This window comes from Ambystoma mexicanum, chromosome 3q (assembly GCF_040938575.1).
Source record: "Ambystoma mexicanum isolate Mex_15411 chromosome 3q, UKY_AmexF1_1, whole genome shotgun sequence".
NCBI lineage: Eukaryota > Metazoa > Chordata > Amphibia > Caudata > Ambystomatidae > Ambystoma > Ambystoma mexicanum.
The window spans coordinates 226,751,488-226,774,084 of NC_090926.1; the positions used below are offsets into that span (position 1 = coordinate 226,751,488).

The 22,597-nt window shown below is 45.5% G+C and overlaps 1 protein-coding gene across 3 annotated transcripts in view; it reads left to right on the plus strand.

The window, feature by feature from the left end:
• The window catches only part of ARHGEF25 (Rho guanine nucleotide exchange factor 25), a 1,011,938-nt gene that overhangs the window by 847,465 nt on the left and 141,876 nt on the right, over nucleotides 1-22,597 (plus strand). For all 3 annotated transcript variants that reach the window (XM_069653604.1, XM_069653606.1, XM_069653607.1), the window contains 3 exons: nucleotides 3,380-3,504; nucleotides 15,732-15,798; nucleotides 22,412-22,515. In XM_069653604.1, the coding sequence (XP_069509705.1) occupies nucleotides 3,380-3,504; nucleotides 15,732-15,798; nucleotides 22,412-22,515 (296 nt within the window). The remainder of the gene's footprint in view (nucleotides 1-3,379; nucleotides 3,505-15,731; nucleotides 15,799-22,411; nucleotides 22,516-22,597) is intronic.

Sequence of the window (22,597 nt, forward strand, 5' to 3'; positions counted from 1 at the left end):
CTCTCGTTAGCAATTTATTAAGAACCCATAGCTGTTAGAAGTTATTGCACAACAAGCAGATTGCACAAGTGTGACAAAGACGGATCTACTTTCTTAGTATTGTGTTTTTTTGTTTATCGCTTACTTTCAACATCGTGATCCATTTATCCCAAACATTAAATCTAGACACTGCAAACGCAGTACAAAAATGATCAAAACCACCAGAAAAAAATAAAAACATCCTGCGGAACTCGGCTGAGGCGGAACCTGCCCTCACACTGATGCACTCAATGTCTCCACCCGACAACAGCAAATGGTTTTTGCTTTCCCTGAAATGTTTCCCTTGTTCTCATGTCACACGACGTTGTCTTCAACCAGGATCTGTAATCCAGAAAGTAAACAAACCAGTTTTATAAAGTGATAATGTCACTTGCTTGCCTCTGGACTCCATTCCCATCCTTCTCCATATCATTGAGTTCGTTTGTTGTCCTTTTTGTACCAACAAGGCTCCTACATAGCACACGGCATCCAATGTCCACACCTGTGTGATATATTAGTGTTTTTAAAGATCAGACCTTTTCCGAACCATGTGTGCTTGTATGTTTGGAGCCCCACGCATGTGTAAGCTGCTGCATTTGTTTGTGCCTCTGGTTCTTCCCCTGGGCCTCGCCTGATGATGATGATGATGACCCACCCCAGGAGAATGGGTCCATGGAACCTGGAAGCAGGCGCCATTCTCATTCAGGGACGTCATTTCACCAAAATGCCTTGGGTAGCGGAAGTGACATCACACGATCCTTGACCTCTAATTACATCACAGGGCGTGATGTCATTTGACCCCACCCCGAAGTGACATCACGGGATGCGATGGCACATGACCTTTCACTTCTTGATAATACACAAAGTGGCATCACATAACATTGTTCCTAAGTACACTATGAAAAATATGGTTACGATATCACTGTAATGTGATATACATTTCACACAAGAATGGATCACCATATGTATCGTTAATATCAGTGTGTATAGGCCCATATTACCCAATTACTTTGAATGCAAGCAGACATCCAAGGTCAAATGATATTGATGTGTTATTGTACAGCACTTACGCTAACGCACATTATATAGAACACATGTACATATCACCCAACCTGTGTTGCTACTCATGTATCGACCTCAGAAGGATGAAATGCTGAGTTGGCCTTGCTAAGATTCGAACCTGCAACCTGTAGATCACACAAACATCACAGCATTGAGCGCTCAACCCACTGAGTCATCTTATCGGCTGTAGTAACATTAGCAATTATATGCCTGAAGTTCTCAAAGTCAGAAAGCAAATTACACTCTGTAGTGGATACCATTAAACTGGTAACTGTGAACAGCAGGCCAGTTCATCTGCAGGTCTGGTGCACATTTGGCCACATGTCAAGCTTGTTTGGATCTACTTTACAGGTTTCATAGGTTGCCAAATGACATACCATTGCAAGGGTTCATAACTATGTATAAAAGAATTCAGAGTAGTGCAGGGAAAGCAGCGCACTTACACGGCATCTCATACTCTGGGCACTCGTTACCTCATGCATGCAAACATGCTGAACAGCATGCCATGGAGATAGGAAAGATAGACACGTTGAAACAAAGCATTACCTGTGGCCAAATGAAATCAAGGGCCACTTTATGTGCTATGGCCAAACATTTCTACACGGTACGCAAGCTTTTATGGCACAAGGATTTTGTCCAGTGACTGAGGACACCAAGATGGAGTGTCTTGTGACGATTGTAACAGAGACAATGGCAGCAAAAAACACGCTATAACTGCAACCTGCAAAAAGAAAAATATATAGTGCAAAATGGATGCTTACTCGACTCTAAATGCTTTTTGGAAGTTTTTGTCTGCATTTTGAATTGGAGGTGTTTAAGAACCGACTAACTCAGTGATTCACCCCATGAAGTGTGCCTAAAGTAAATCTTTAATGAGTCTCGCAATTATTGTATAGAATTCCAGAAAGATACATTATTTACTATTCCTATTCTTTCTTATTTAGGGTCAGTGTTACATTTGTGCAATCCCTTGTTTTTTTTTTTAAGTGCCTGTAAAAAAAAACCAGCCACTCCAGAAACAAAGAGGCGCATGGCGCTGGCCACAGCCCAGGAGCTTCTGTTTGTAAAAAATCATCACCAAAAAAAAACAAATAAAAGAGACCACAGGGGTAACAAGGGAGACCCCTGGCAAGACATTGTCCATTCCTAAACCGGGATTATTTGTTTTGGCAGCGCCATGGCCTTGCCAAATTATTCCTGTGTTTCTGTCAGTGGGTCCACCATCTGGGGACCTTTGACCTTTTAGATGAACATTCTAATAACACAACAAAATGAGGACCTTATTTGCAATGTTTTGTGTTCACTAGACGTTTACCTTCCATCACTCCAAAACAGTGGAACGAGCATACACGCATTTTTGGGGTTCATTTTTAAACAATCTGCATTTTAGACTATAACTTTCTTTTCTTAATGCTACTATTTGTATCCTTTCATTTCTGACAAAATAACGTATGGTATTTGCATGTATAACCCATATATAATATTATTTTCGCCCAAACTGATTCCAAACGTACTGGATTTTATTTTTGCTGACATTTTTAACAGCTCTTTAAAATCCGAAAGAAGCACCCTTCATTTCTGTCCAGACTCGACCTCCCAAACTTCAGCTTCCCTTGGAAACGTCTAAACTGATGCAAACGGGTCACTTTACCGCAGAAATGTTCACGCTGTAAAGGATTGCACATCCTGAGTTTGAAAAAAAACCAGTGATCACAGCATGAATGAAGATTGACAAGTAACCCCTCCCCAACAGTAGGAGCTCTTACCTGCATCCCTTGCCACACGGCTCTCCAGCTCCCACCTAACATGACCGGCTTCCGGTATATGCACGCGGGAGCACTCCCTGAAATATGTCCCAGCTGCTCTGAACTTGCAAGGATGCACAGGAATGCCCCTTCGCACATTCAGAGCTGCAGTGCCCCAGCCTGCCTCCCCAAAGGGCCATTCAAGGTTGGGGAAGCAAAATGCCCCTGGCCTTGCACGGCAGCAAAACACGTTTCCCTTTGAAGTTCAAGCCAGCCCCGGAATGTTCCCTCTGGTTCTTTTTGCAACTGAGAGAGCACTTTGTGTTTTCAACGGGTTGGCTTGGATAGGTGGGTTGATGCCCTATGGCCCATTTTGCATGAGGTGCTCCTGTTATCTTGTGCCAACAGGGGTTATTGCTTTGGTGTTGGTGTTTGGTGTTGTTGAACTGAGTGTGTAGGATGGCGGGGGAACTTATATATATTCCAGTGTAATGATTCCGGCACAAGATGGCAACCGGTTGGCTGCCACTGATCCTGTGTGTCTTTTCTTTCAGGACTCCCATTTACCCTACCTCGCAGGGGACTCCACGGACCCTGCCCCGACAGAAGAACCGCCAGCCAATCCCTACCCCCCGGCGGACACTGAGGAAGAACGCACGAGTGCCTTAGAAAAGAGTATGTAAGTGATTTCTTCATTTCAGAAAAAGAAGGGGGTTCAGTTTTGTGTTTCCCTAAAATCTCGCCTGCACCCCTTCTGCCGAGATTCGGTGGGGGAGGAGGAGCGCCACATGTCGCATCTAGACATCTTACTGGCTGCTCATCTTAAATTGTCTTGTTCTGAAATCAAGGCATAACCAGTGAGTTGCAGGCATCATTGGCCAACAAGTCAGCAGGTGCATTTCATATAGAATTAGATGAAGTCTGCCCGAGTGTCCAGCGACCTCCAGTAATCTTGGAAGCAAGACAAGGCAGAGCAGCACAAGTCTCCGGTGTTAAGTGCGTAAAAATAGATAAATTCATTTTGACCCTATTCATCATAACATGCACACATTTTCACGGATCATCCTGGGGGCCATTTTGTGAAACAGCAAGCCATTTTAGCACCCTCTGTACAGCAAAATAGGTGTAAAAAATAAAGCGTAGATACATTATGTCAGTCCTTATACTGCTCCATGGCAGTTTACAAAAGGTTTTCAGGTGTAGTGGGAATGGAAGGGGGAACTGTGTGTACTCCTCATCATGCTTCATGCTATCGCGCAAGGCCTCTTCCAGCAGGCACATTACATACAAGTCCATTGCAAATGGCGTCTATAAGACATGATTTGCAGGATGCATTTATGTCTTTTACAAACGAAGGGTAAAAATAAAAAGTAAATCGACTTCACCTGTTTTTATTTTACTTTGGCACTGCGTTTAGCATGCAGGTGACCCAACAGCACGAAAGTACTAACTTTGGCAGCACCTTGCATGCAATTAGCATTGTTCAGAAAATTAGCCCTGATGTTAATTGGATGCAGGGCACGTCCAACGTTAGCACTAATGTGCTGTTAGGTCCCTGGCAGGCCATTTCCCACATTTACAAAACAGAGTGGAGAATGAAAGAGTAAAAACATGCAAAATCTCCTTTTAGTCTTTCATTTTGTGAAACATGTGCATGTCGCCTGCATAATATGCTTTGGCGGCATTTGCTATGGATTACTATGGAATCCACCGGCTTCTAGCCGGTGGTAAATGCAGGTGGATTTCATAAGAATCCCTTAGTTTAACAGCAGCATGAAAGTACATGCTGGCGTTAAACCATGTTCTCTTTGAAGACAAAACAGGAATGCGCAGAGGAAACGTATTTATGCTCTGTCTCATTGGTCCGCCTTTAAAAACTAAGACCGTCTCCTGAAGTGGTCCATTAACCCATAAACTGATTGATGCTTCCTTTTTTTACCACAGTGATTTACTACTCCTCCCCTTTTAACAAGAGCCCCTGTGAGGGCAGGTTTGCAGCTAGCCTGCACCTTTCCACCCTGTGCTGCTATGTGAGGGGTGGACTGAGCTCACACTCATCGATCCATCCATATCTTTCCAAATAAAATCACCATATTATGCGAAATCTTGACTTGCACTCAATATAAAGAATTGCCTGACTCCAGCCCGAAAATGGAAGGCGCTCCTTCACCATTCCTTCCTCACCGTTAGCGTGCGGTTCCACCACTCACCTTGGCTGTACATCCTGCAGTTTCTCTCATTGAACCAATGCCCGTCCACTGCACACTACTTCGCCCGCCAAGCAAGGCAACGGAAGGAGTCACATGTGCAAGCCGCAGCATAGGAACACAAGACGGAGGATGCAAGTTCCTGGCCGGGGAGAGGGATCACTGCAAGAAGCATATCCATCAGCCATACAATGTGTGCACATGTTATTTTGGCACCACAGCGGTGACAGGCTTCTGCTCCATACCCCCCGCTGCTCTCGCTCTCTGCATCTTCCTGTTGCCTGGCACCGAACCCTGTCTCTCCAGACAACTGGCCTTCAGCGACCCTCTCTTTGCATCTCGGCACCGTCTTAATCAGCGGCGGAAGGACAGTTCTGTTTCTTGCCCTTTGTAGGCTGTGGCACCACCTTGCTTCTTTTATCAGATGCCAGGAACACCATCGTGGGCTCAGGGGAAGTTCACCTTCATCAACTCCCTTGAAGTGATGAAAGATATGATCTCCACACTGGTCTACAGACCAACCGGAAACTCCACACATGACCAAAATCGCACTGCTTCTAAATGAGGAAAGACTAATCACAAAGATCAACCTCAAGGGTGCCTCAAATGAAATTCCAGCCAATGGCAATCACACCACACAGCCTAAGTCACCTCTGAAGAGATGCTTGAACATATAGAGACGCTCTTCAGCGTTTCCCCTGCCGCATCCGTTTTCTACCTCCTGGTCACGCATCTTCTCGGAGGCAGTCCCAACATCTTTTTTCAGGATCCATTCCTAGTCTACGGTGCCAAGAGGAGGCCCGCCATCATTCTCTAGAGCAAGTCTTATGCGGGACCTGTGTAAGCGGAACCATGCTGAGGTGAGAGAAATGTCATGTCCAGCAAAGCAGATAGGCTACCTGGGAAGCACCAGCTCCGAAACAGGAGTAAAACCTCAGACCATTCTTGGCAAAGCGATTCAACAAGGTCTAGCATAAAACACTGCGGTCATTTTCTAAGAAATGCAAATTGAATGCAGACGACCATCAATGTTTGAAAATGACACGCTGTTTGGTCCCCTGCATGCAATTCTAAACATTTGCATGGCAGAGTGTAAAACTGAAGAGTAAAACCAGGCATAATTGCCTTTACTGCTCAGTTTTACCCATTGTTTGGAGAAATAAAATAAAGGCGGCTGGCAATTTACACTTTGCAGATGGCGTTTACTAATGGATTCCTATGGAATGTGCCTGGTCATTAGCGGATCCCAAATCGTGGCAAATTCCACAGAAAACCATTTGCTTTACGTTTGCATTAAAATCTCATGCAATCGTAAAATGAAGTGTTCACACAAGGCGCAGGAGGAACGCATGACACAGATGTAAATGACACTCAGTGCTACTTCTCCGCCATGTGTGAAGTCGATAATGGGCTGGAGCTTGAAAAGGAGCATGCCTTGTCTTTATGTCTCCATTTAATGCACCATCCTTTTCAAAATGCACCCCAACATGTTTGTTCATTGACATTTTGCCCTTTTCAAGAATGAAGCAACATTTTTATGAGATGAACAATGTCACGTGGGCTCACAATTAGAAAAAAAACAATTTCACATGCTCTCTGACTCCAGCTATTTCAATAGCACAGAGCATCGTAATGCCATAATGGTGATCACAGCGTCGGGCTGCCATGATGCAAAAGAAAGAAGATGATCAGAATTTGTAACGTCTTACATCTCACTCGTCCACGCCCCAAGAAAAATGGCTATGTCACTGAGCATGTGATGTTGGCTGAGTGTCATTTACATCTGTGTCATGCGTTCCTCCTGCGCCTTGTGTGAACACTTCATTTTAAGATTGCATGAGATACCCTTCCCCCTGCCATGGTTAGCTTGATTAACTGACAAAGAGTCCATGGAATAACCCTGCTCTTTTGTTAGGTCCTGCAGTTGGTGGCAGCAATTATAATATCAACAGGGGGTATTTCAAACAGGCCCACACATGGCCTGGGTGCAGAGGATAAAAAAGGAGAAAGGAAACACAACAACCTTTCATATGTAACTGTGTCAACCTGAAGCCTGCTCCTGTCTCCAGTAGGCCATCCTACTAGAGGAACCCCATTCATAAGGTATGAGAATGTGGCTTGCAGGAGCCAGAGTGTCTGGCCTCTCAGCAGCCACAAGAGACCTACCGCTTTAACAGGAACAAAACAGGGAGGACCATAAATCAAAAAGACTATTTGAAAACAACAAACTTGAAGATGGGTGGGACTTAGTAGAACAAGGGAGTGAGCCCAGTGCTCGTTAAGCTGAAAGAAGGGTTCTGCCATATTAGTTCTGGGGCACACCTTGTTCCTGTTGGTTGTGACCTCACGTATACATGAGATTGTTTCCAGGGAACCCAGGATTCACGCACTGAGGTAGGCTTATCCTACACCAATCACTGTGGTCCACATGGCTTTAAGAGGACTGAGACACTCTTCTGGAAAATAATCTGAAGACTTCACAAGAAGAAAGAAAGAAGAACTCAATCTTGGATCCTGGCTGAAGGTACAGTCTGTCTTACATCTTCCGCCAGTGAAGGAAGGCCAGGATGTCCAAAGAGGGAAGCAAGATCCCTCCCCTAAACTTCTCCCAGGAAACAGAGGGAGAAACAGTACTTAAAGGATCATCCAGCTGCTCCAGAACCGGTATCCAGCCAGCACACAGCATGCTCTGCTAGGCTCTGCAGCAAGCTTCCTGGATAGGGAGTGCCAGAAGGTCTCCGAACCTGCAACCAAGGACAAGGCAGCTGCCTGCAGCACACTCCACAGCTGTGGGCAATCGCCTTAAAGGATGATAGAAGCCCATTGAAGGAGCTGGGAAAAGTGCCCTGACAAGCACCTACCGCCCCTGCCTTAAAGGACAGTTTTGAGCAAGTCGAGTTCCTCCATCTGCAACCGACTGCATCGCTGATCATTGTCAAGCCTCAGTCGCTTAAATACATCCAGGACGTCTTGACCAGAGCTTCATAACCACTGATCAACACTGAGACAATGATTCCTGACTCCCGAGCCACTGTGTAGGTCAGCCTGCAGCCATTTGTCTATCTTCGCTCACCAAACCACCTTGCTGCTTCATACCCGCAGCTGACACCCGTCTCAAACTCTGTCATAGAAGCCTGCAGAGCCCCCGAAGCCAACTTGAACCTGTCAAGCACCAAGAACCTCTACAGCAAATGGTTCACTGTGGTTCTGTCTCCCTGGTCCTTCCCAGAAGGGCCCATGAAACATTTTAAGACCCTGTTGTCCTTTATGCTGAAGCCAAGAAGCCTTAACAAACTGTTGTGGTTATCAACCATACCAACCACCCTCCTGTCAGTATCCAGAGTGCATCCCTTTTTCCTTCGCAGAAACTGTCTGTCTTTGCATTCCTTTACACTGTGGCTTGCAGTAGTAGTGTCATTAGATTGCCTGTTGTGATAATGATAAAGTAGGTATTGTTATATGACATTGACTGGACACTCCTTTAATCTTTGGGTAATAATTGTATTTTCATTGTTTTGTAATTAACCAACTATCCACAATCTTTAGAGGAGTTAGCCTTCTGTTCCATCCACATTACCAAAGTTGGATGAGGAGGTTTATAATTTTAATTGTATGCTTATTTATTCCCATCTGTTCAGATCCATTCTGATGTATTTGAGCTGTGGGGCTGATTGATGGTTTAGAAACCGATATTCACCCCTGGACCACTGGTACCCGGGAATCTGATTCGTCACATTGGTGGCAGATGGTCCGATCTAGTTGGAGCCTTGCGCACAGCTTAGTCACCCAACTATAAAAATATGGTTGCAGTTAACGTTTAGAACACTGCAGGTATTTGTTAATAATCATGGATCTTGACATAGAGACTGTGAAAGGCATGAGCAAAGATGTCTTGCATATCCTATGTCAAGAGAGGGGACTTCCATACAGAACCAGGATTAATAAACCTGAGCCGCTGATCAGCCTCCAAGCTTGGGAAGAAGCGAGAGCAGCTGTGGAAGAGACCACTGGGGATGGGCTAGGCCCAGTGTATCCGAATGAAGACAACCTTCCAGGAGGGGTGGTGGAGGATGGCATGGAAGACAACCCGAGTAGTGTTTTTCACCAACTATTCCTCAGGGGGGCTAGTGTGGTTTGCCAACACTCCAGAGTGCCAGCGAGATCAGGGGCTGGTGCAGCATCCCGCAGATTTAGGCCTTGGCACAGCCTCTAAGTGGCCCAGTAATTGTTCCGGTGGTAAACAATGTAGCAGCTAGAAAACTCCGGTTGGAGGAAAGTAGACTAGCGCTGTAGGAACAAAACGAGTGGAACAGGGTCACTGTAGACCTGCACTCAAATGAAGGAAGCCAACAGATCCACCTCTAGTGAAAGGAGCAGTAGTGGCTCAAACCAAGGTGACCGGGACAAGCCCTGGTACCACATCCCCAAAGATTTAGAACAGGCTTATGAAGTGGCTAATTATATTTTTGATTAGTTTGAAGTGCTGAAGCCTGCTTTTCAGCTACAGGAGGTTGAGAAGGTACTGTGGGGTGCAGCCCTGATGAGTCGCTTAAGGACCCAGGGGATTTATGCAATCCTTCAGTTAACTCCTGAGGAAAAGTCAGTTTATGAGAGCATGATGACAGCCCTTCTCAGGAAGTCCTGTAAGACCCCAGAACAGTATCTCAAGAGCTTAAGAGAGCTCGGAAAGAAAAGTGGGCAGACATTTGAAGCAGTCACACACTTGTTGAAATGTCTGAGTAGGTGGATGTCTGGTAACAATGTTGACACATTTAAAAGGACATACAATTTGATTGCATGTGAGCATGTCTTGAAGAATTGTGAGGTTGACCTACACCAGCATCTTGTGGACACGACTATTACAGATCCTAGGGAGCTTGTAAAGGCTACCGACAGGTTTTTAAGTACACGAGTTCACAAAAATTGTCTGGCGAGCACACCCAAACCAGACAAGAAATCCCAAACAAGAAAAGTAGCAAGGAGGGGAAGGAAAAAGGTCTAACCCACTCCTCTTCTAAGTAAAATCCCCAAAGGCATGACAGGAAATCCCACAACTCTAGTTCAGCCATGCACTCAGAAAAGCAGAGTGCAGGCACCCCTAACACTGGGACACCTGTGTTCTCACAACCCAAAAGTTGTTTTGTATGTAAGGAGCAGGGCCACAGGAAATGGGATCCTGCTTGCCAGGGCTTACCCAAGCAAGTTATTGTGAATGTTGGACTCATGGAGGAGGCCATCTTTAGAGTGGGCCTCCCAGGTGAGGACTTTCCACTAGGCCACGGAGTGGCTGAATGTGGACTGGTTAAACTGAATGTGAACGTGCCGGATCTCCAGAAGAGGTCCCAGTTCCAAACAATATTCAACTGGTCTTAGAGCAACTGTATATCAATGAACGTAAAACTCCTGCGGTCAGAGACGCTGTGGCTAGCATCACTGCTGTCACACTGCAGTGGGTACAGACAGGGCAGTTTATTGCTCTGCCTGATTGTAGTGTAGGTGGATTTGATGGAAAGAGTAAGTGCCCCCTGGCGAGAGTAGAGTTCAGTTGGTGAGGTGAAATGACCCAGCGCCGTGTAGCAGTGAAAGACTCCAGCCTTTTCCCATGTCTGTTGGGTAATGATCTTCCTGACCCTGAGATAGTCACGGCAGTCACCTGATCGAATGCCAAAGAGGATGCCAGATTGAAGATTCTCAGAGTCTTAGGTCCTGGAGTGCTTCCAGAGGCCTTGTGTGAGGGACTGTCATGGCCGTTAACTCCTGGTTCAATTCCACAGACTGATGGGTTGCCTACTCCTTTGGGAGAAGGACCAGTAGCCACTGAGAAACCTACTTTGGTAGTAGGGACTCAGTGGCTTCGGGGTTGCCTGGCACAGCACAGGAATCTGAGGCGGAGAACCAGGTTAGTTCAGACCTGAAGAGCCTGTGCAAGCTGGATGAGTTTACATCAGCTGAGAGGATGGATCAAGCTTACTTCCTTAAAGCCCATTCCGTGTCTGGCAGTAACCCTGCCAGTGCTACCGGCGGGTTGCCGCCAGGCTCGGAATAATTTACCGGCGCCTAACTTCCCGGTAACACCAATCGATTCCAACCCCGGCGGTCCAGGAAATCAGGCGCCGGTAAATTTCAAGTCCCCATTCCCATAGAGTCCTATTGGACTCTATGGGAATGGGGACCACGGAAGCACCGGCACCATTGCTTCCGTGACATTCTGCCTACTGTGGCCGCTGTGCCTGGCAGGGTGATACCTGTCAGGCACAGCAGCTCCGGCAGGCAGACTTGTACTTTGCTGGTCCATAAACAACAGTGTCGGTAAGCTTACCGTAGGGTGACTAGACGTCCGGGTTTTCCCAGGACAGTCTGGGGAATGGGGAATTCACCCGACGTCCGGGGGTCCCGGGAGTTTTTTTCTTTTATAAACCCTGTCTGGGGTTTTGGATATGGACCCTTTTTGTTGCCGGGACCCGATTTCGAAATCCCGAAATCAGGTCCCGGCGCAAATCTTTTTGCGCGAACGGGGGAGTGAAATGCTTTTCACGCCCCCATTTCCGCCCTTTTCCCCTCCCTGGCGCTCTCCTCCAATGAGGAGTGTGCAAGTTAGCACAACCCCTAAGCGCCCGCCAAACCCAACAGGCTACCGACATAGAAATAGGACTAAAGTTGTATGTGTTTACCTTAGTCCTACTTCTATTTCGATTGCCCGTCCGGGGTTTTAAAAAAAAAATCTGGTCATCCTAGTTTAACGGCACCGTTGTTCATGGACCGGCAAAGTTATAATGAGGCCCATTATCTGCCCAGTTACGCCTTCAGGGCTAAAATGGATCCCTTTAATTCCACTTTGATAACAAGCGCCGCCGGGAGACCCTTCAGGGACGAGGTTGCGCTATATGAGTGTATATAATCAAAATAAAGCAAAACCAAAAGGAAGAACTCTGCCTCAAAATATCTCGACCCTGCAAAAGTCCAGAGAGTTTTACGGAATCCCACAGAGGTAGAAGTTGGGAACAGATTGAGTTTCAGACGAAATTTACTGTTCAGGAGAAAATAAATGTGATCGGTCTGCAACTTGGAGTTCTTCCGATACTTTGGCTGTGACTCCAATGATCCATCAGCACTGATCATATGAGTCAGTGCTGATGGGAGATGTAGTCCCTAACCATCTGGAGAGCCAGAGGTTGAAGACCCGTGTATAGAAAACAATGGACAAAAAAAAGCAAAGAAGGAGCATTAAAACCGTCACATAGAGGATCCCCACTAAATAGAAGTAACTGATGGGGACAGTACAGTGTGTGTGTGTGCCCCACGCAGTGATCAAAGTGTACAAAAAAGTAATGGAACTATGTTCCCTCGCCCGCCCCCTTTTCTGTCCACTCTCCGCATATTCACTGTCAGAACCCCCCCCCCCCCATTCAAACCCTAATCCTGGTCCTTCCTTTTCTCCACTGCACCCTGCAACATTGTGTTTTACCCGCAGTTCTAGTAAAACTGAAGAAAAAACAATGAAATCATATGGATGTAAATGACCACCAATAATGTGTCATTGTCCCACTTGGCATGCACCTTCATGCAGTCTCCCCTTCGCCACCCACCGTTCACACCTCTTAAAGAACATGGCCAGCCACAGACACACCCCTTCCATTGCCAACATACAAGTCTGAGCCTACAGCTATTCATACGCAGATTCAGATTGCAGTCAAGCCGGGATTTTTGGCTGTTTGGGAACGGATTGTACATCCCAAAAAGTCTATTCAAATAAATGATTCACGTACAGCACTTGAGAGATAGCTAGTGCAATGTTTGACATCAGGAGGGCTCTGGTTCGAGTCCCCAGTAGGGATGAAGTTTTGAGCGAAAAGGATTTTTTTTTAAGTTGACATCCTGGAACGGTATTCTGGGTCGTATGAAGTAAGAGAAGGATGACGAGTAAGGGAACATCATACACTTTAGTTCCCGCCCACTTTGACCTCTGACCACACGCACCTCTCATTTTCTCATTACAAGAAACTGCCAGACAGGCCAGGGTAGGTTAACCACCTTTGCTTCATTGAAAAACTGGACTTCATGCCCCACCCACAAATTAAATGTCTCCACCCCTTTGCGAGACCACTTTTACAGAGTGATGATCGGGTGCATCAGCAAAGGTTGGTTGTTTTGGTTTATTATGATGTAATATGTGTTTGTTCATTCCATCTTTCGATTAGTTGTGAAATTAAGCCTCAGCGTACCAGCTTATTAACATAAAATAAAGTAGAATACTTTGGTCTGGATATATAGTATGTTTTGGTCGGAATCTTGGCATAACATCATTCCTAGGCCAATTCACACAGCTCTGAAATCGACTCATGCTAAGCCATGCAACCCATTCTGGGGGGTTTTCTTTGAATTTTGGGACTTGCAGGTTTGCCCAGAATGCAAAAGGAAAACTAGAATGAGCCAAATGGCATGGCTTTAGTTGAGACTCGAGAATGCCACTGGAACCTTCAGTACTGAAAACTGCAAAAACAAAGTTGGAGCAAAATCAAATTTGTATTGTACTGTTGCTGCGTTGGGAGTACTCGTTAGCACTAGCCCAGAAAACACCTTCACTTAACTGCATGCGGCGCACTCAAGCTTCCCCATGTCAAGTGAGTAGACCATCCGATTCTAGAGCTTGCTTTGCATTCTGGGACCTGTCGTTTTTTTTATTTAAAATGGGAAAGTGAAAACTGCACATCACATAATGAAAAGAATGAAATCAGGATTGCATGACCTGTTCATGCACGGGCTGGGGACTCTTGAGAGGCTGGTGCGTGAAGGTAGGTTTTATCCCTTGAAGACTCAAGGAAGGGTACTTCAGTGATCTGTCCATTGCTTATAATCAGCCAATCTCTAAAATAAAACACTAGGGGCCTCATTATGAGGCGGGCGGTAAGGGGTTAACAGCGCCGGTAAAGGTGCCAGAGCCGTTAACCCCTTACCGCCCCATTACGAGGTCCGCTTGCGGGACCCGCTCAGGACGCCTGGTTTTACCAGACGTCCTTAGCGGATCCAGCGAGCGGCCCAGCATGCCAACAACGGGCCCGTCATTAACGGGCCCATTGTTAGCATGCTCCCCATTCCCATTGAGCCCTATGGGGGCTCGAATGGGAATGGGGATGGTCTGGGTCTGGGTTCCCTGAATGGGAAATACTGGGCCCTCCAAAGTCGGAATGGCCCGTTAGTTCCCCATTCAGGGAACCCGGACCCGTGTTTGGGGGTAGCCATGCCCTTTTTAAGGGCATGGCAACCTCCAAACTCGTAATGAGGCCTTATAACTTTTAGGTCCAGCACTGAACCTTTTACCAGTGAACCTAAAAGAATGGCTTTCATCTCATGACGTTTATATCATGGCCTCCAAACTGGAACAACTCCTTGCATATAAGGGTGCAAATGTATCCAGCACTACAGGACGAAGCGGCTGGGAATGGCCGCATTCACTTAATTCGAAAATAATCAATACCAAAAATAGTGCCTTCATGCCTCCTCAAAACAAAGAATTCCTCCTTAACACTCAAGTAACAGGTAGTGCAGTTGGTGGTCTTTAACAGAGTGATGTGAATGCTCCAGTCACTGGAAGCGTCTTTAAACATTACAACAAAGAACATTTATTTTTAAAAGTAATGCACGCTTGACTATGAACCAGCCCAAATCAAAATAATTTGCATGAAAGTGTGTACATGCTTAAAGATAGAGAGCATATTGTATGTGTTGTCCCTTTTCAATAGCATTTTTTATTTGCCCCAAATGCTGTATTGAGGCCCCCCAGACGCCCCCTTGTGTATGTTCATGATAAGCTCTTAATGTGTGCCAGTGTCTCCTGTTTTTGTTAGGGGTTGGAGCCTGCCTCTGTGCACACAGCCCAGGTGCTCCACAGCTGGGGGTGGGGTGGGCAACAAATAATTGAATCAATCCCACTTGGCAGTCGCATGCCTCTCAGCAGCACTGGCAAAAAGCAGAGCTGGGCAGCTGAGAGGTTCTACAGCTCAGCTACAAATAACAACGCACTACAGACAAGAGCAATGCGCCAATCCGGACACATCATCAGAAATAACAGGCAGTCCGGCCGTAATCCAGGGACGTGATTTCACCAAATACCAGGTGTAGTGGAAGTGACATCATACGACCCGTGACCTCTGATGACATCACAGGAAGTGACATCATTTGACCCCACCCAAAGTGACATCACAGGAAGTGATGGAACACGACCATTCACCCCTCGATCAAAACAGGAAGTGGCATCACAAAGTACACTACGAAAAATATGGTTATGATAACAGTGTAAAGTCATATATATTTCATACAAGAATGGTTCACCATATTTATTGTTAATATCAGTGCGTATAGACCCAGATTACCAAATAACTGAATGCAAGCAGACGTCCAAGGCCAAATGATAATGATGTGTTATTTTATAGCACTGACGCTTAAGCGCTTCTATAGAACAAATATACATACAATACCACCCAACATGTGTTGGTACTCATTTATCAACCTCAGCAGGAAGAAAGGTTGAGTTGACCTTGCTGGGAGTGGAACCTGCAACCTGCACATCACACCGGTAGATCCGGGTCAATGGACTGGATGGAGTCAATAGGGCCTCCCGAGAGGCTGGGGTCATGGGTCGTTGCACGTGCTCCTCCCCATCTCACTTATTTGTCGCTTGTGTTTCTCTTTCTGTCTGCAGGTATGTCCTCATGGAGCTGACCGAGACGGAGAAGCTGTACGTTGAGGACCTTGCGCAGATCGTTGAGGTACTGGTGGAGGATCAGAAGAGCAAAACATAAATTAGAGACTGGAGGGATTGTATAGAGCATTCAAAGCAGTTCCACTGTATAATAAAATATCAACACTTATAGATTATTTGATTGTCTTGTGTCGAATAGGCTACACCTCACAATACTGCCCGGTCACTCCTCATTTAGGAGAAGTTATAACTTTCGAAAAACATCATATATCCTAATATATATATTCCTACAGACTAATTTTTGAAATACGACTATTCTATTAACACCACCTGACACATTCATTACTTCCCTTATTTTGCAAGTTCATAGGAACCAGTGGTTTTACGATCATCAGTGCAGAACAAGTTTTTTAAAACATCTAAAAGTACATTATTTCCCAAAAACTGCAGTAAAAATACTGTATCATTAATTCTCACTTCCAAACTAATCATTCAGTCTTATCCCGACATGTTTCATTCCTTCCAACCGTTCTCTAAAACCAGTTTATAAGGAATTTCTTCAGGGGAGCAACTTTCCACAGTCCTTTTTCTATCCACTCGTTTTTCACAACCATATAAATTGTTTAGGAGACTTGTTCCATTTTTAAGCTTATTGCTGAACTGATTACAGCATTTATGTCTTTAAAATCACGTGCTCAGGTCTAATTTTGTAAAGTGGTGTTTCAATTTCAACGTCTAGGCAATATCGTAGGCGTCGATATTCTTGAGGGTAGGGGGCTGCTACTTCAGGCCTCCTTGTTCTACTATAATGCTCTGCGTGGGTTCCTACAGACTCTTCTTTGTTTTAATTCTGGATGCTCGTTTTAGGAAGGCTCCCATATTTCTTTTATGTACCTCACATTCAATGGCTCTTCTTTGTTGCCCCGTGACTTAAGTGTTTTTCAGCAGGCATCTCTCTGGGTTGGGTTTAGAGTTGTGCTTGTGGAAAACTTCTGCAGCACACTGGTACGTGAGTTGGTTTTAACCCATGCGGCACGCGTCTCCAGTTCGCTCCTGTTCGCTTTCTTTCATTTTACTCAATGCAGTTGCATGGCTGTTACGTAGATCAGAACAGTAGAGGGGGTCCTCACAGTACACGCTAGTAGCCCCCCAGAGAGAGTTTTGGCTTGCATCAGCAGGGCAGTTTCTAGATAATATTGCCCCCAGGGCAAAACACCAGAATACGCCCCCTCCTGCTTCTCTACTGCTACCCTGCTCTGCCAAAATAATGTAATCTCTGCAATTTAAATACTGTTTTTATTAAATTATACTTAAAATGTATATATAGACAACGTATACAACACTATTTTAAACAGGAATTCATGTTCTACCTCATGCTTTGGGTTCTTGTCTAAATGAGGGGCACTCTCATAGATTGGGCTTCCACAGACAGAAGTGTGTAATGCTTCTACGTAACCTGTTTTCCATCAATGTTGCTGTCAATTGAAAGTGCAGCACGAGCCAGTCTCTCTCTGCAGTTGGTGGATACAGCGCTCAGAGGCCATTCCAAGTGCTCCGGCAGAGGAATGGAGGATGGGTGCGAAATAAAGGGAAAGAGGCAGGCGTGGTAAAACAGGAGACGGTTCACGGCTATACTAAGTAAGGTTAAGCTATAAAGAATGCCTTGAAACTACTTCAAAGCGCTATAGGGGAAGACCAGAGAAGTAGGTAGGCTATGAAGTGAAGCAGTCATGGTGCCATATGACCTGCGCACCTACACACAGTATAACAATGATTGCCAAATGGTATGAGTGGATGAGTATTAATGGAACACCTGGTAAATGGTGAGAGTACCTGAGTATAGGAGGACAATGGGCCTCATTACTAGTTTGGAGGTAGCCATGCGTCATTACAAGCATGGCTACCTCCAAACTCGTGCCCGGGTCCGGGTCCCGAAAAAAGGGAATTACCGGGCCATTCTGACTTTTGCAGGTCCGGTAATTTCCATTTTCGGAACCCGGACCCAGTACATCCCCATTCCCATTTGAGCCCCCATAGAGCTGAAATGGGAATGGGGAGGATGCTAACACCGGACCCGTATATGACAGGTCCGTTGTTAGCATCCTGGTCTGCACGCGGGTGCCGGTATGCAGGTCTGGCCAGACCAGACGTGAATACCGCCACCCACGAGCAAACTCATAATGTGGCAGCACGGTATGAACGGTGCCGGTACCTTACTGGCACCGTTCATACCGCGGCGGCCAGGGTCATAATGAGGCCCAATGTCTAGAAAATGGCATGAATACTTTGGCATGTGATGGAAACAGCTACCCAATGGGGTGAGTTCCTGGGCACTGGCAAATAGTTGCATGCCGGATGGATAGCTCATGTGCAACGTGCTGGCTTTGGGAATGGGGCAATGCCATGTGACAAGTTTGAAACTTGTGTTGCACTGGCTAGGCTCTTCATTCTGTGGGCGACAAATCAAGCACCATCAGTGGATAATAATAACACTAATTAATACAGAGCTTAGAAGTGATCCATCTACATGAATCTTTATAAAAAATTCCAAATTATATGATGCAAGTAGAATGCTAACATATTGCAATGCCTAGTAAATTGTGCTAATTGCTGTTGTCCGATGGCAAGAGCCGGCTGTTTGTGCGAATACCTGGCAATGACGCGAGTTCCTTACTTTATGGACAATGCCTATAATAGGTTTTGTATTAACATATCCTGGCAAAACCTATGAGTATCTTGGACATGCAATTGTAACACCAGTTACATTGTGAATGCACACGGGCATGTGATCTCAATACCTACACCAGCAAGAAAGAAAACATTTTCACTAGAATCTCGTCAACATTCTTGGCTTTGTCATTAATTGATGATACAACTATTGTTTTCTACCTTTGCACCTATATTTTGTCACAGTATATAAAACACAAGAACACCATCAAAGTAATCCCCTTAAATTCAATCCCCTCATCCTTCAACTCTTCCATTCTTCCAACTCGTGACCTCTTTGCTAACACCTAAAGGGCAGCAGCAAACATAATGTGTTCAAATATTGCCTTTTCCCCACACCTACCCACACTGTCTTTGCCTCACAGTAAGGACCCCAGTTTGGCAAGGGGACTCCATATCACCTGAGCACGTGCTTCCAGCCCTGGGCTTCTGTGCTTTCGTATAACTGGATCAACATACCAGAAAATGATTATCAAAAGAAACCCCAGTGGTGTTCAGATGACATGGAGTCACTCATTTGATTGCCCTAAAATCTCCCAGCAACGAAAAAAAAGAACCTAGTCACCTGCTAAAATACCATACATTAATGGCAATTTGTACACTCCTCAAATTATGCCTTCCTTTGCCCATTTACTTTGGGTCCCCGCTCCTGTCCCCACAACCACCTACTTCAGCAGTCTGTCTCTGGCTCTTTTGATTAAGCCAGCAAAAAAACAAAAACAAAAAAACATCCCTCCACTCTGCCATGCCAATGCCGTGCAGAAATGATCACACTGGTACGCAGGATTTGTTTCACAAAGAGATGCTAATTTTGGAGGTAGCAGCCTTCTTAAAAAAGCCTTTCATCATGGTTTTAAGCCATTGGCTGCATTACGGGAGTCAGATCGATTTGGGCATGGCGGGCTTTTGTCCCCTGCCTCCGTTCGTCTAATGTTCAACAATGTTAATTGCAATGGCCCCCCTGCTTTCTCATGGGGGAGATTAACCAGCTGCCTGCCGAGCCCCTTGACCCCTAACATGCCCCAGGCCACAGCCCAGGTTGCCCGCCACTAGAAGCGGGCCTATGTATCAGTGCGTGTTGTTTGCCAGGACTGTTGTCTTGCTTCCTGTGCATGGTTTTGTTGCGTGCCTGAAGAGAGGAGACACTAACGCTGCTGAGATTCCCAAATTGTTTTATTTCTGTGTAAACCTGTATCCTTAAAGGTTTGACCAGGACTCCCAATAGGGCTGTGATGCATTCTATCTCCATTCTATCTCTGATAGATGTGCATCTCCTGCCTCCTTGCCCATTTCTCGTCGCTACACGGTTCTGGACACCTGAACGTAAGTTTAGAATGGTGGATGCCCAACCTGTGTCTTTCCACTTAACGTTAGAGGAAGTCTTCAGGTTTGTACCTTAGGAGGGTTTCAAGTGACTTTCTTCGCCTCCAAGTGGGCAGTGATTTTCATAACATGGGTCACTTTAGGATCAGTGCTTTGGCATTTGCCGATGATATAACGTTTGATAGAACTCCCATTGGTCTCTCTAAATCCATGCCTGCCTAGGCTAAATATATAGATGATAATGGCCTAAAGATAATTGTGCCTAAATCATCTGTAATGGTCTGCAGTAGAGGGAAAAAACGACTAAATATAACTGGTATCTGGGAGTAGTGCCCTTGAAAATAGTAGACCATAATGTCTATTTGGGTTCTGCTAAAAGGCCTGGTAAGATTATTGAGAGACTCCATGGCAATTTGGTGCATTTGGCTGTTCAAATGCGTGAACTATACACAACATACCGTGCATTTACACTGCGTCCACTAATAGATTACTACAAGGGTAAGATTATACCAATGTTGCTATACGGGTTGGAAGTATTGAACATCCCAAAAAAGTACTCCCTCCACAGGATGGAAGGCTTTACATGGAAGCGTTTTCTTCGGCTTCCTAGGTCATTACCTATGGGTTTTCTGAGAGTTGAGCTTGGCTTACAATCACTGGATTTAATTAATAACTACAAGAAGGTGATGTTATTTAATAAGCTATTGAATACAACTAAGCAGTCCCCATTTGAAGACCTGGGTAGTATTGGTCAAGCAGGTACATCGGGACCAAGGACCAACTTCTATTCCGTATGTTCAATAGCATCGGAGCAACTCGTGACAAACTGTTAACTAACCCCAACTGAATACAAAGTAACGTTAAACTATGGGATTGGTGTAACTAATGTGATGCTATTACACACATATAAGGTGTATGGCCATTAAAAACACGCTAAGAGGCAATTTAATAAGTTATAAGCTATGTGTTGCTTTTCACAGATCCTAGGGTTGGGGCAACATACCTTAGATTTAGACTTAACCAGTGGTCGAAGTGTAGGCAAAGAAACAGTGGAACTATGCTGCCTGCTGGCCTGCCCCCATACCACACAAACCCAATCGCCACACCCCCTCCCACGCACAATCCAAAACCCTAAACAAAGACACCCGCTGTTTAAAGGAACGTTCAGCGCACTGTACTGAAGTGCAGGTTTCAACTTCTTGCTACACTTGTATTTTAAATGAAACCATTCCCGAACTGTTTCATTTTAAAATAGTAGCACAGGGAGAGTAAAAAGTAGAAGAGCACCGCTCCCAGCCACTCCCGCCCGGTTCGACCACTGGACGCAACATACTGGTAGGCTAGATGTAATGTGCCCTCAGCAAGGTCGTTGTCGTGAGGATGGACCGGGCCGCCATTGTAAGCCGTACAGCGAGTCGCGGAAGCATTTGATTATGTAATGTTGACTGATGCTTCCATAAGATTCCATCTGATATGTTAGTCTATGTGCAGAACTATTATGGGCTGTATAGTTCTTTGAGAATGACACACACATCATAATTGCACTTGCACACTGCGCGCATGTTTCTGTGCGCAGGTGGTATACCAGCTACTTGGTGAAGACCCTATTGATGGTTTTTAAACTATGGAGAACAGAATGTGTTTGTGTGCAACGTTTTATAAGGGAAGTGTTATTTGTTATAGGAAATGTGAGTAATGCAATATGGCAAAAGTAGTGTAAATAGTATTGTAGATTAATCATACGTCGGAATGGAGATTTTATACGTGTGTTTAATTTTTTTAACGTATGATCATTCTGATATTGTATGTGTGGATGGATCATCAACATGGAATGTGTATACAGGTTGATTATGAACCATATATAGGGCGCTTGGGGTGTCTACGTGCTTGTGGGAGAGGTTTACGTGGCTTTCTTCCTCTGAACGTGGGCAGTGATGTTCATAACACTGACCATGGGCCAGGAAGTGGGGGCTAGGTGTTTATCTGCAGTCGCTTGTGGGGAGCTCAGACCCTGCCATGAAGACTAACCTTGGCACAGCCAAGCTGACACTTGTGAATCACAGTGAAATGGCCTAAGAGTGCAAAATAAGGCTGGCAGTGCCAACATTCAGCCTTGTGTTTTGATTAGATAACCTCCTGGTTTGTTCAGGTGTACTGGCAGGAAATGTAGCCCGCCTGTCGGAGGTTCCCACCCAGTTGCTGCAGTAAACGTATTCCAACATGGCCGCCGACGCTTGTATGTGGAAGTGTTCTGTTTGTATTTTTATATATTATGTTTTTTGTGCAGTGCAAATACGCTGCTGATCTCAGAACTCCTTTTTTGTGTGCAGAACAGGCGTGGAACCACCTGACCGAGATATTTAGAGGGTACTTAATGTTCCAGGTGATACCCTCAGAGCCACACCCTCTGCGCCCCAATTCAGCTTCTATGGCCCTTTGGAAAGACACATCAGTGTTTAAAATGTGTAAATCTTCTTTGCTTTGGCCCTTCCTGACTCTTGCTTCTGGAGGAAGTGAGATCCCATGTTCCGAGCAGTGCCATGAGGCTCGGTCAGCGGGGCTTGCTAGATGGCTGAAGCTCGCCTGGGAAGCTTGCCAGTGACCCTTTCCTCTCTGGTATTTCTCCATAGGGTTATATGGCGACCATGAACACCAAAGGCATCCCTGATGACATGAAAGGGAAGGACAAGATTGTATTTGGGAACATACACCAGATCTACGACTGGCACAAGGAGTAAGTTGGCTGTGGGGGAGGGCTGTGATGAATTAGTAGCTGGCCGGGGGCCATGTCACACTCTTTGGCATAGAGTCTTGTT